At 42.6% G+C, this 14,265-nt stretch overlaps 1 protein-coding gene across 1 annotated transcript in view; it reads left to right on the forward strand.

Moving 5' to 3' along the window:
• The window catches only part of SCAPER (S-phase cyclin A associated protein in the ER), a gene marked incomplete in the record, with an annotated part of 368,987 nt that overhangs the window by 1,573 nt on the left and 353,149 nt on the right, over nucleotides 1-14,265 (forward strand). The window contains 1 exon segment of the mRNA XM_034784768.1: nucleotides 3,283-3,358. Within this exon segment, the coding sequence (XP_034640659.1) occupies nucleotides 3,283-3,358 (76 nt within the window).

Below are 14,265 nucleotides of genomic sequence, written 5' to 3' on the forward strand. Positions count from 1 at the left end.
CTGTCCCAGGCCAATGGGGGAGCGGGAAGGGGCGAGGGGTGTGCTGGTCGCGGCTTCCCGCCGTCCCCATTGGTCTGGGACAGCGAACCGCGGCCAGTGGGAGCCGTGATCAGCCGAACCTGACGACGCGGCAGGCAAACAAACTGGCCCGGCCCGCCAGCGTGCTTACCCTGGTGAGCCGCGTGCCAGAGGTTGCTGACCCCTGGCATAGAGAGTATACACAAAAAGTTTGTGGATGATACCAAGCTGGAGGAGTTTCAAGTGCTTTGGGGGATGGGATTAAAATTCAAAATGGTCTGAAGTAAATAGGATGAAATTCAATAAGGACAAATGCAAAGTACTCTATTTAGGAAGGAACAATCAGTTGCACACATACAAGATGGGAAATGACTGCCTAGGAAGGAGTACTGCGGAAAGGGATCTGGGGGTCATACTGGATCACAAACTAAATATGAGTCAACAGTGTAATGCTGTTGCAATAAAAAGCAAACATAATTCTGGGATGTATTAGCAGGAGTATTTTAAGCAACACATGAGAAATAATTCTGCTCTTCTCCGTGCTGATTAGGCCTCAACTGGAGTATTATGTCCAGTTGTGGGCGCCACATTTCAGGAAAGATATGGACAAATTGGAGAAAGTCCAGAGAAGAGCAACAAAAATGATTAAAGGTCTAGAAAACATGACCTATGAGGGAAGATTGAAAAAATTGGGTTTGTTTATTCTGGAGAAGAGAAGACTGAGAGGGGAAATGATAACAGTTTTCAAGTACATAAAAAGTTGTTACACGGAGGAGGGAGAAAAATTGTTGTTGTTAGCCTCTGAGGATAGGACAAGAAGCAATGGGCTTAAATTGCAGCAAGGGCGGTTTAGGTTGGACATTAGGAAAAACTTCCTAACTGTCATAGTGGCTAAGCACCGGAATAAATTGCCTAGGGAAGTCGTTGAATCTCCATCATTTGGGATTTTTAAGAGCAGGTTGGACAAACACCTGTCAGGGATGGTCTAGATAATACTTAGTCCTGCCTTGAGTGTAGGGAACTGGACTAGATGACCTCTCAAGGTCCCTTCCAGTTCTATGATTCTATGAAATGGGCAGTACAGCATAATAGATACTGATGTACATGGCAGTGATTGGAAACTGCTGTTACAGGTTCTTGATATCAAGGTACCTTGTCCTTACATGATGGCCAAAGTTTAAAGCGACACCGTATTGTAAAAATTCCTATGGCCCAAATTTCAGCTAATTTAAAATTTTTTAATTTGATTGGGGGGATTATCTTGAGCCTAACTTACTTTGAGGTGTAAAGGCATTTTCTGAATACTTACAGTGTTGAGGGTTCCTTCCCCTTCTTCATCCCTTGTTTTGCCATATTTTATATTTCTCAGTGTTGGTCCATGTTAGTGTGGATGTCATGCTTCTGACTGTTCCCAGACGTGTGCTGATCTTTTAAATAATGTTGATGCACAAGCGCATTTTATTTTGACAAATCAAGTGTTTGTTTTTTTAAACAAAAACAACCATGCTAATTTCACTTATCCTCAAATTGTTTCAGTGTTTGTTTCAGAGACAAATTGTTACAGTGTTTGCCAAATTTCAAAAAAAAAATCAGTACAGGGGGAAAAAAACCTAGATTTTTGTTTAAAAGAATGTATTCCAAATAATGGAGAGTAAAAATGAAAGAGAGAATCCGGCAGTTACCTGATGGTTATTTTAAAAGCCTACATGTCTTGCCCAGGTTTTTAATATTTATATGAGTATACAATATATACATTGAAACGTATACACACATAAAATGGGGTGCGAGATGTGGAAAGTTTGACGTACTAATCTGAGAGCAGGGGAATGGCACAACTGTAGCTTAAAAAAAGGTACAGTACTGCCATTTAACAGTGATGCGTAGGAATTGCCGCACTGGGTCAGATGTAAGGCCCCTAATCTAGAATCCTGTCTCTAACAGTGGTCAGTACCAGATGCTTCAGAGGAAGTGCTTGTCAAAGAGAGAGTTTTGAAAATTTAACATTTTATCTGTTGACATCATAGAGGGAGTCATTATCATATCACTAAATAGATGAAATACATTTACAACTTTTCAATATGGCAATAAAAAACTGGATTTTGTCATAATCTGCAGAAGATTCTTCTCAATGTAAACAGTGAAAGCACATGTAGATTTACTGTGAAGCTGGCTTTAAGAAATATTTAATAAAACCTCATTTTTTAAAAGATGTGTGTACCATCCTAAAGCAAGTAAAGAAATTCAGTGAAGCCCTTTTAAATAAGTGCTTTATAAAGACCACTGATGCAAATCATTCACTTTAGTGGGACAACAAGCATGAAAAAGGCCTGCAGGATCATGCCATAAAGGAATAATATGCTATTTTCCAAAACTATGGAATACACTAAGGCAGGGTTCGGCAACGTTTCAGAAGTGGTGTGCCGAGTCTTCATTCTTTCACTCTAATTTAAGGTTTCGAGTGCCAGTAATATATTTTAACGTTTTTAGAAGATCTCTTTCTATAAGTCTATAATATAACTAAACTATTTTTGTATGTAAAGTAAGTAAGGTTTCTAAAATGTTTAAGAAACTTAATTTAAAATTAAATTAAAATGCAGAGCCCCCCGGACTGGTGGCCAGGACCCGGGCAGCGTGAGTGCCACTGAAAATCAGCTTGCGTGCCACCTTTGGCACACGTGTCATAGGTTGCCTACCCCTGCACTAAGGACATACCCTTCTTAGTAGTGTAACCAAAAGAAAAACAAACAAACAGATGTAGACTAGTTTGAAATTGCTGTTTTATTTATAACCTAGAGCTCTTTATTTAAATTGAGACGCTTCTGATGATGCAGATGGGAAGTCCTGGACCTCAATATTATCTTCTCTAAAAAGGTTTTAGATTTCCATCATTTGTATTTTCCTGTTATATTAGGAACATATTTCCCAATACAGTTGATTTGAATCAATTTACATATACTTTATGGCATTACTGATATTTCTGCATGGAGATTTAAACTTTGCTATGGATTCCCTCTGTTAACCTTTGATTTTCTGCCACATGTTTAGCTCTTTTAATAAAAAATCTTTTAAACTTTTGATAAGACCTTTAGATGATAGTTGTACCTATAGATTTAAACTGGCATGCATGATGAAAATGCTACTTCATTTTCTAACTCTTCTAAAGATAATAAAAGATTTATGTCTAGCACTAAAGTTAGAACATAGTTTTAAAAATATATATGGCATAAAATAAAGTAATGACTAGTTACATTTATTTTAACACAGGTATGAAAACTCTATGGGGTCAGCCAAAAATGTGATAAGTGAGACTGTTGATGTAGCAGAGAGTTATAACATGATGGTAAGTCACTCATGCAATGCAACAGTGTTTTAAGATTTTTCTTTACCAAAAATAAATATTGTGCTTTGTTTGCAACTCTCAGCTCTCCCCCGCCCCCCCCATTGCCCCTCTTAAGTCAGTGGAAGTGCTCCTGGTGAGAATGCCCACCACTGACAAAAGGAGGGTGGGGTAGGGTGGACATCAACCACCACAGTAATTATTGCAGTGGCTGTAAATTGACCTAACATAGGTCTACTTAAGTTTGTAGTATAGATATGTCCTGAGTGCAGAAAGGGAAGGAGGCCCCGTACTGTGTCAAGCAGCCATTTCTCCGTTAAGTTCTCAGTGGTGATAGCACATGGAGAATAGGAGCAGAATGTACAGAGACAGGACTGTGGGTGATAGTGGATAGAAACAGAGGAGACAGACGGGCTGTAGAGGGAGGAGAGGGATAGGTTCGTTTTTGTGTGTGGTGTGTTTTTTTTTTTTTTTTTTATGGCTACTACAGCACCCTCCCCTGTTGAACCTGGAATTGAAACCAGAATTCTTGAATCTCAGCATTCCTTTCCTGGAGCAAACAGATATGAAACTTTCTAGGGCAGGGGTTCCCAAACTTGGTTCGCGGCTTGTTAGCGTAAGCCCCTGGCAAGCTGTGAGACACTTTGTTTACCTGAGCATCCGCAGGTATGGCTGCTCGCAGCTCCCATTGGCCGGGAACGGCAAACCGTGGACGCTCAGGTAAACCTGTGGACGCTCAGGTAAACAAAGTGTCTCGCAGCCTGCCAGGGATTTACCCTGGACAAGCCGCGAACCAAGTTTGGGAACCCCTGCTCTAGTGGCCAGTCTTCAGAAAGGGTAACAGACTACTATTACCAATTACTCAGCTCACATTGTAGAAATCTGGGCTGTGGATTAAAGGTGCCAACACTGCTGATGACCAACATAGGGGTCAATGTGATTCCACACGGATTTTTCTTTTTAGTTTGCTTTTTAAAAAAATTAGGAAATGACATTTAAAAAAATCTACACTAAAGGAACATTCAGGTTGCAAAGTCAAGAACTCAAAAGTCAGTAAATACCAGAATTAAAGTTGCCATACAATTTGAATTTGGAAGGTGTATAATGAATGGGGTTGGGGACTGCAGGTAGAGAAAATATAGTGTTTTGGCTGAAAATTTTATCCCTGCTTCTGCCAGAGAGTTCCTATGCAACGCTTGGCAAATCACTTTAACCAATTTTTTTATAAGTTGCCATTAATTTGATGTTCCTAATTTTCTAGTTGCTGAACTTGAGACACCTGGGACAAGACTTGCAGAAGTGCTGAGTGCTCACAACTGCAATTGAAGTTGACTGGAGCTGTGCTTTGAACTTACTGTAAAAAGTGCTATACAAATGCTAAGTACAGCAAAAAATCAGGCCCTGGGCATCTCAAGCTGGGCATCCAAAATTAGTGGATGTTTTTAGTGTTGTTGTAGCCGTGTTGATCCCAGGATATTAGAGAGACAAGGTGTGTGAGGTAATATCTTTTATTGGACCAACTTCAGCTGTTGAACAAGACACGCTTTTGCGTTTACCCACCACTCTTCTTCAGGTCTGGGATAGGTGGCAGTAAACACCTCTGCCACTATAAGATAAAGGAGAGCTAGTGGGTTATAGATTGTTAGAAAATCATGGACCTAATAAATACACTGAATTTAAGGCTCATTACAACAAAGTTAGGAATTTAAGCTTATCTTTTGAAGGTGTTGTGCAGGTTTCCTTTTAAGTTTTTGTGAGTTTTAACCTGAATGTCTCTGTGCCTCTATTCTCCATCCATAAAGTGGGGATAATAATGTGATAGTGGTGTGAAGACAGATCCATTAATGTCTGTGACCACTCAGGTACTTTGTTGAGAGTACCATAGAAAAGCCCATGAGAAATTTAGTAATTATATATTCAGTTCGGGGTTTGGCTGATGTATGATAAATTGGGCCTTGGGCTCTGCATTGTATGGAGAGGATACAAAGAAATATTGAATAGCTGCCCATTCAATGAACACCATTCCTGCTTTGTATTGAATGAAGCAGAGGTCTTCTGAAAAATATAGTACGTGATTACGTAATTAAAGTCTTTATCTTAATGTATACTCACAAGGGGGCTAAATCAAGGTTGCGCAGGAAATCTTAATTTTGACATTTCCTAACTTTTTTGAATGCTTGACTTTGTAACCTTAAAATTCTTTTAACATATTTTTTATTTAATTTTACATATATATTAGAAGCATTTTTAAGAGTATCAAACTATACCATAAAATGTTGGCAGTTACATATGAATCTTGGTAAGATTTTGCCTGCTTTGTCATAAACTACATCGTCGTTTGGTTTGCACTGTAATTGTGTAGAGCTTTAGGGTATTGTCTACGCTTTCAGAGTTACAGCGTCGGCTGTTACAGTGTCGCTCAGAGAGCGCTGAAGGTAAACAGCAGTTGTGTGTTCACACTGTCAGCTGCCTGCGAAATAGCGTGTTCACACTTGTGGCATTTGCAGTGGTATTCGGAATGATGCACTCTGGGCAGCGATCCCACAGAGCATCTCTTTCTCTTCTGCCGCTAAGAGTTGTGGGAAGGCGGAGGGAGTCGCGGGGCATCCTGGGTCCTGTCCCAATGCTCTGTGATGCATTGCTTTGCATCCCAGCATTTGCTATGCTTCCGTCTGCATTTGGTGCCATCTTTCAACGGTTTGTGTACTTCACGCTCTGTTTTGCCTCTTCGGTCTGCAGGAATGGATCCTGCACTGTTGACCAATATGCTGCTCGCTCTCACTAACATGTCACGAGTGGCAGTGGAGTTTTTCCTTAAACTACAAAGGCAAGAGCAGTTTGATATTGATCTCGCCACGAGTAGTAGCTACTACACGAGGTTGGTTGTGGCATTCATGGAGATGCTGACCACAGTGGAACGCCGCTTTTAGACTTGGGAAACAAGCATTGAGTGGTGGGATCACATTGTCATGCACATCTGGGATGACGAGCGGTGGCTGCAGAACTTTCGGATGAGGCAAGCCACATCAGGGGGACTGTGTGATGAGCTTGCCTCAGCTCTGCGGCGCAAGGACACAAGAATGAGAGCTGCCCTGCCATTGGAGAAGCATGTGGCAATTGCACTGTGGAAGCTGGCTACTCCAGACTGCTACTGATTGGTTGCTAACCAGTTCAGAGTGGAAAAGTTGACCATTGGATTCGTGTTGATAGAAGTGTTCAGGGCCATTAGTTGCATCCTGCTCCGAAAGACCGTGACTCTGGGCAACGTGCATGACATTGTGGATTGCTTTGCACAAATGGGCTTCCCTAACTACAGAGAGGCGATAGATGGCACGCACATTCCAATTCTGGCACCAGATCACCTAGCCACTGAGTACATTAATCGGAAGGGGTATTTCTCAATGGTTCTTCAGGTGCTTGTGGATCACCGGGGGCTTTTCACAAACATTAACACAGGCTGGTCCGGAAAGCTGCATAACGCACGCATCTTTTGGAACACTGGCCTGTTCAGGAAGCTGCAAGCAGGGACTTTCTTCCTGGACCAGAAGATCACCGTAGGGGAAGTTGAAATGCCCATTGTGATCCTGGGAGATCCTGCCTACCCCTTAGTTGTATGGCTTATGAAGCCATACAGGGGGCACCTTGACAGCAGCAAGGAGTTGTTCAACAACAGACTGAGCAAGTGCAGAATGACTGTTGAGTGTGCTTTTGGCTGTTTAAAGGCCTGCTGGCGCTGCCTATATGGTAGGCTGGACCTGTCTGATGACAATATTCCTATGCTTATAGTTGCGTGCTGTACGCTCCATAATATTTGTGAAGAGAAGGGTGAAAGCTTCACTCAGGGCTGGATCGCTGAGGCTAAGCATTTGGAGGCTGAATTTGAACAGCCAGAGACAAGGATTATTAGAGTGGAACAGCGTGGGGCCATAAGGATCAGGGATGCCTTGAGACAGCAATTTGAAGCTGAAAGCCACTAATATTTGTTGCTATGCTTGGAAGTGCAGAGCTTGTAATGCTAGGAGGTGATTGTGTTTGGTGCAGATGATGCAGTATGAAGATTTAAGAAAATTGCCGGTTGCTTTGCAGGGCACTGTTTTTTTTCCAGTTAATGGAATAAAGATTGCGTTCAAACCAAAACAATTCTTTTATTAAAAAACAACAACCGGAGGAGGGAGAGAGGCAAAAAAACACATCAGCACTGAGGGGGATGGGGGAAGGGAGGGTCCCAGGAGGAGGTGGGGTCCCGGGACGGTTAAAGATTTGTGTATGTCCAGGTATCCTATCCAACCTTCTCCTTTGGAGTACAGTGCAATGGGTACTGTACTTCAGCAGGGCTAAACTGCAGAGGGACAGGTGTTGAGTGCAGTGGGTACTGAGAGTCCGCAGTGCTATACTGTGACGGGGGAGGAGTGAAATGTAGCGGGTACAGACTGGAGCCAGGAGGTTGATAAGAGTGTGTTGGCAGTGTCTGGGGGGCACATGGGAAAGAATTTTGCAACAGCGGCTGCAGGGGAGGGTGGGCATGGAGCTGCTCGGTTTGCAGTGCTAGTAGCGCCTGGAGCGTGTCCAGTTGGCACTCCATAATGTTTAAGAGCCTCTCCGTGGCTTCGTCCTGGCACGCCACGTTCTCCTTTCGGTCCCTCTTTATGCTGTCCTGCCACTCCTTCAATTCTAGTTTTTCGGCCACGGAGTACATCATCACATCACGCAGAAAGTCCTCTTTAGTTCTTCGTCTCCGTTTCTAATTCTGTGCAGCCATTCAGCTGGCGATAACAAAGAGGGAGGCTGGGCTCCCAAGGTCTTATCTGTAGAGCCAAAATGCAACATTTTACAGAAGCAGTATTGTTTGCAATGCAGAGACCACTGATTCAGTGATTTAAAACACAGCCACTATTCACATACAGTACTTATCACTAACTGGCTGACTCCAGGCAAGCACACATGAGCCCCAAGACCCCCAAAATAGTGAGTAACCGCAGGGGTAGGGGAAATCAGTGTTCCAGGACCGTACTGTACACTGGGCACGTGGCTCTTGGGGAGAGCCAGCACATTTTCCACAAGCTGTGTTCATTATGGAAGATAGCTCGCTGCTGAGGGTTAGCAGGGAATCAATGGAGGGTCTTCTCCAAGACTGCGGCTTCCACCATGGCCCTTATGTGGCTCACTTGTGGGCAGCAATGCACCCCCCTCCTCAGCCCCCCCATGATGCTTAGAGTGGTGCGGGAAAGTTACCGTTAATGGGGCAAGAAACAAAGCAGCTCTGCCAAAGAACCTGCGGCAGCAGATTGCCCAATATCTCCATGAGAGTTTCCTGGAGATCTCTGAGGAAGATTTCCGTGAAGTGAGGGAGCCAATCAACACCTTGGTCTGCTGCTCAGACTAGGCATGTGGTGGTACGCGCACCATACAGACACAGGCCTGCTTTCTGCAACCCTCCTGCCTCCAACAACTCGCTTCAGTGATTCCCAAAATCAAAGCCACTTACCAGGAGCCTTCTCTCCTGTTTGTGCTTCGCCAAGCTCTGACAGCTATGACTGGCTAGCCTCCTCCAGGGTAGAGAAGAGCTCCTGGCTGCATGTGTCTCTGACCTCAGAGTCGTCCTCTGCCTCTGGGTTCCCCTACGCATCCTCGTCCTGGCTACTCGTGAGGGCAGCACTGGATAGGCGGTTTGCCTCCCACGCCTTGTGGTAGGTGTTCTGCAGCTCCATTACTTTGACCCTGCACTGCAGTGTGTCCCGGTCATGGCCCCTTTCTGTCATGTATCGTGAACTCTGTCCGTAGGTATCATAATTCCTACAGCTGGAGCACAGCTGGGACTGGACAACCTCCTCTCCCGGCATAGCTCCAAGTGGGGGATCGCCTGGTGTGTGGAACAGGCATGGTCACCTGGAAAGATGTGCTGAGACCATGTGTCACCGAGCAAACAGGAAAGGGACTTTCAAAATTCCCATGGAATTTAAGGGGTGGAACTCATGGTTGGTCACCCGAGGGCTGGGCAGTAGAGTTCAAACCAATGACCAGAGAGGCAAGAACAGGCATTGTGGGACACCTCCTGGAGGCCAGTCGCAGCACTGTAATTGACCAGGGTGTCTACACTGGCACCGCGGCGCTGTAGCCCTGGTGCAGAAAGCTGTACGCTTCTCGTTGGGGTGTTTTTTTTTTTTTTTGTTTGTTTTTTTTGTTTTTTTTTTTACTGCACTGTAACTGTGCAGTTTCTGCGCACTAAGTGGCTTGGCAGTGTGTACACCTCGGGAGTTACAACGCAGAAAGCTGCTTTACTGCACAGAAACTTGCCAATGTAGACAAGACCTTAGTGTGTAAGCATAATAAAGGTGTGGGTTGCCAGTGCAACATTTTCAGTGCTTAGAGGGACTTGCCAATGATAAGGAGTTGCCTAAACAAAGACCTGGTTAGCAACAACTAATTTAAAACAACTTTTGCCTGCAGATCTTACTACGAATTGGCTTTAAGTGATCTCTGGGTTGGAAAGCTAATGCTGAACAAGTTGGCAATTCCTGGACAAGTTGATCAGTTACATGAAGATCTGTTTTTGTTAATATTGGATAACATTTTTGCTAAGCATTAAGAGGGACATCTTCTAGGAATTTTGTGGTACAAGTTTATCATAGTTAATTATGATGGAAAACAAATCTGCATACAAACTCTACTTCTATTCTGTATGTACGTTTTACCTTTATTTCTTTCAACAGCCTATTTTAATCCCAGTTAATGTATCTTCAAGAACAATATAAATATTTTTCATAGTGAAATTTTGTGATGATGTAGCAGTCTCAAAGTAACTAAATTAATTGATTTGTAAATGATGTTTTTGAAATATAAGAGTGGAAATTAAAAAAAAATGTCAGAATATGTCGGTTGATTATGAAATTCTCAAAGTCTAGTTCTTTACTGTTAAATTTAATTCTGCAAAGATGGTCTGTTGGTAGGGTAGTTTATCAAATAAAACATTTTTAAAAAAGGTATTGCATATATCTTTTTGATGTTAGGAGTACATATATAACTGAAAAGAGGGCATATACTTTAAAAGATAACACAAGTTAATTATAAAAGTTTGATGTGTTCTTTTATCTCTATATTTTTATTATTTTAAATCATATTTACCGTAGCAAGTTGTAATACTGGAAATCATAAAATTAGAAATCTAAATTTGGTACCTGCATCTTATTTAATTAAAAAAGATAAACTGCTCTTTTAAAGAGTAAAAAATGCTTTTCTCAAAGCAAAAACAAAATAAAATAATCTCAACTCCTCCCCCCCAAATGCTGTTAGTAAAAATCAAGAACAAGATATTTTACCTGAAGATGCGTTTTACTGGACTAATTTGGCAAATTCAGGTAAATCCTGAGTTTACAAGAGTTGCACAACTTTTATCAGCACATGGAAATTGTGAAGTTAAGCAACTGATGCAATGTTACCATTCTGTACTTATTTAGATCGACTTTCAACTGTATTTTTAAGAAATAGATCAAAGAAAGAGTCCATTTTTAAATGGGTTTGATATTTGAATTTGCCCTCCATAAAATAAATATATATAACCAAGATGTAAATTTAAACTCTACATGTAAATTAATATTTTTTTGTTAAATTTCATGCATTTCTGTTAATGACTGTTGGCTGCATTCCATTATGGTCCAGCTCAATTTGACATATACCATAAATGAGTGTCTTCAATGATTTATAGCATAGGACACTTTCAGATCACTAAAAAGGAGTTCACAACTCTGTGATCTCCCTGAAGATAAATTCTTTATCATGAAACCACCAAGCATTGTGGGTGGAGGAGGGAAGAAAAAGCAGCATTATCTGGGAATATATAGGCTAAGGAAGAATTTGAGACCAGTTTCTTTTTTTATATATTACTTTTATATTGTCTTGAGGGAATGCTAAGAAATGACATTTTTAATAGAGAATTAAGACATCTCTATTATGTGCCAGAGTCTGCTGTTCAAGGACCTTTAAAGAACACTTTGCAACAAGAGACTTTCAACAAATATTTTAAGTACCTTTTTAATCTGATGTAGCAATTTGCCAAAGTTTTACAAACAACAGGAACAGCACTGTTTACAATTCTAAGTCTTTTTGCAGTATTTTTTCCAATACTGAAGAACAGTACAATTTTAAAAAGCTCAGCTGCACAGGTCTGTTTTTTGTCAGTGATGTGATGCAGGAAATCTTCTAGACTATTAACAGTGAAGAATCTTCCCATGGATACTGTGCGCCCTCAATTCCAGTTGAAGTCAGTGGGAGTTGAGAATGCTGAGCATCTTGCAAGAAATGCTTAGTCCCTAACTGAAGAGAAAGTGGAAACTGCTCCCCAGATTTTCAGTGTGTGCGCGCAGTGGGGGGATAGTGGGAAGATACAGTTCAATTTTTGCTTTTTCCCTGCCTCAAAGTTTAGGTTTTCTGTTTCTCACACTAATAGCCTTTTGTTTCTGTTGTGATGTGTCTTTTTTATGTTTAAATATTGAAAGTAAAACAACATGCATTTAGTGATAATTAAAGTTGCATGAGGACATACCTCCATCACCCAAAACCTTGAGAATGCAAATAAGAAGTTACAGAAAAGGCCTCCAGCATTTCTTGCCACCTTTGCCATCATGTACAATGTTGTCAGTAATTCACTCTGATATTCCATAAAGCATTTCTTTCTGTCTTCAATACATACCAAAAACCAGTATGTTCCCCAATTTCGGGGGGAGGGATGCATTGGCCTGCTAAACCCAGGGCTGTGAGTTCAATCCTTGAGGGGGCCATTTAGGGATCTGGGGCAAAAATCTGCCAGGGACAGTACTTGGTCCTGTGTGAAGGCAGGGGACTGGACTCGATGACCTTTCAAGGTCACTTCCAGGTCTATGATATAGGTTTATCTCCATATTCATCCAACTTGTGCTCTTATGCAAAACTTTAATAGTGACCTCATACTCTCTTGCACCAAGAGATCTGCACATCTGACTGTTATGCAGTCCATTAATTTAGAATGTTATTCTACCTTACCATAGCAGGATCCCCTGGAACTGTGGGACCACTGTGCCCCCTTAACTCTCTCCAGTCTGGGCTGTCTCTCACAATGCCTTGCTAGTGACCAGCAGCAAGCCCCTCCAGGCACTGTGATCACTTAGTACAACAGCATGTGGAGCCCCACACCCAGCTATATTGCATGAATGCTCCCAGAGCCACTCATGAATCACACAGAGAAAAGTACCAGCCCAATCCCCTCCCAGCACTGTACCCCAGGAATATACCGTCTGCTGCAAGTTTCAGCGCTGTAACGTGGCAGTGTAGACAGTGCAACAGCACTGGGAGCTACTCCCCTCATGGGGGTAGGTTTTTTACAGAGCTGGAGGAGCTCTCTCCCAGTGCTGGTGCCGCGATTACACAGCCACGTTAAAGTGCTGCCGTGGCAGCGCTTTCACGTTGCTAGTGAAAATGTGCCCTTAGTTGCTTGCAGTGTAGGTGGGGGCAGGAGAAAAGTCAGCATATGGCCACTCTGGCTGTTTTATACCCTCAGTCCATCTGCTTGGAAAACCCAAGTCCAGGCATGTCTGGGGCATTGAATCTCCCAGCAAGGTTGAGCAATTCCCCTGGTATGGCCTCACGCAGGTGAGTCATTACATTGTAGCTCCCTTGCTGGACAATGGTTGCTGATGATGGGTTGATTGATACCCTGCCTGGGTGTTGGTTACTTTCCTTGCTGTTGCCTCGGGGGAGGTGATATCTGGCTCATTCGCCAGCTTACAACATGTTTTAGTGACAACCATACAACATAATTTTCATAACTTCATATGCATTAATGATATGCATATATGGATAGAGAAATGACTTTCAGCAGATCATAACCTTTCCCCTGTTATCTTACAAGGCATGCTTTATATGCAAGATCACAATTATATATAAATGAGGAATTATGGGGGTTCCAGGGTGCTCCCCCAAGGTACAGAATGTCACAGGGACTATGGCTAAGTTTTGCTTGACAGTAGGGTGACCAGATGTCCTGATTTTATAGGGACAGTCCCTATATTTGAGGCTTTTTCTTATAAAGAAGCCTATTACCCCCCACCCCCGTCCCGATTTTTCACACTTGCTGTCTGGTCACCCTACTGGACAGTGCAAGATGGGTGAAATTGACTATCTCGTCCTGATTAGAGAAATGTCTTAGTACATGTATACAGAGATTGTTAATGAAGTAGGGGAACCTCTGTAAAAGGGCCCTCTAATATTCACTGCCATCCATCCCTCAGTGCATATTAGCGATTTACAATGAAATAAGGAAGATAGGGTTGCAAGTAGATAGCACAGGCCTAATAATAACTACCTAATATGTAAGGGGTTAGTGAATTTGTAGTAGCTCCTCTTAGTTAACTGATGATTGTAATTCCAGCAGTTTTAGAAATGTTTAAAACATGAGTATTTCAATACTATATATATACTGGGGTTTGGGCCCCAGATTTTATCCATCAGCTGAAATAGTCCTCGCTATAGGGTGAATGATTACTTCATTCTAGATGAATAGAAGGGGCTTAATGTCTTGATGTCGGGTACTGCCTTTGACACAGTGATTTAGACACAACAAATCCTGCATCTTGGCGGGGGGTTAGATTAGATGACCCTTACGGTCCCTTCTAACCGTGTGATTCTATGACACACTCTTCTCTTTGCTTTGTGCCTCTACTGTCCTGGTTCTCCTGTTTTGCTGACTATAGGGTTACCATATTTCAGCAAGCAAAAAAGAAGACGGGAGGAGCCCCGCCCCTGTCCTGCCCTAGCCCCGTCCCTGCCCCTCCCACTTCCCCCCCTCAGAACCCCCAACCCTCCCCCTGCTCCTTGTCCCCTGACTGCCCCCTCCTGGGACCCCTGCCCCTAACTGCCCCCCAGGACTCCTCACCCTACCT

Source organism: Trachemys scripta, chromosome 10 (assembly GCF_013100865.1).
Source record: "Trachemys scripta elegans isolate TJP31775 chromosome 10, CAS_Tse_1.0, whole genome shotgun sequence".
In the NCBI taxonomy this organism is placed as follows: Eukaryota; Metazoa; Chordata; order Testudines; family Emydidae; genus Trachemys; species Trachemys scripta.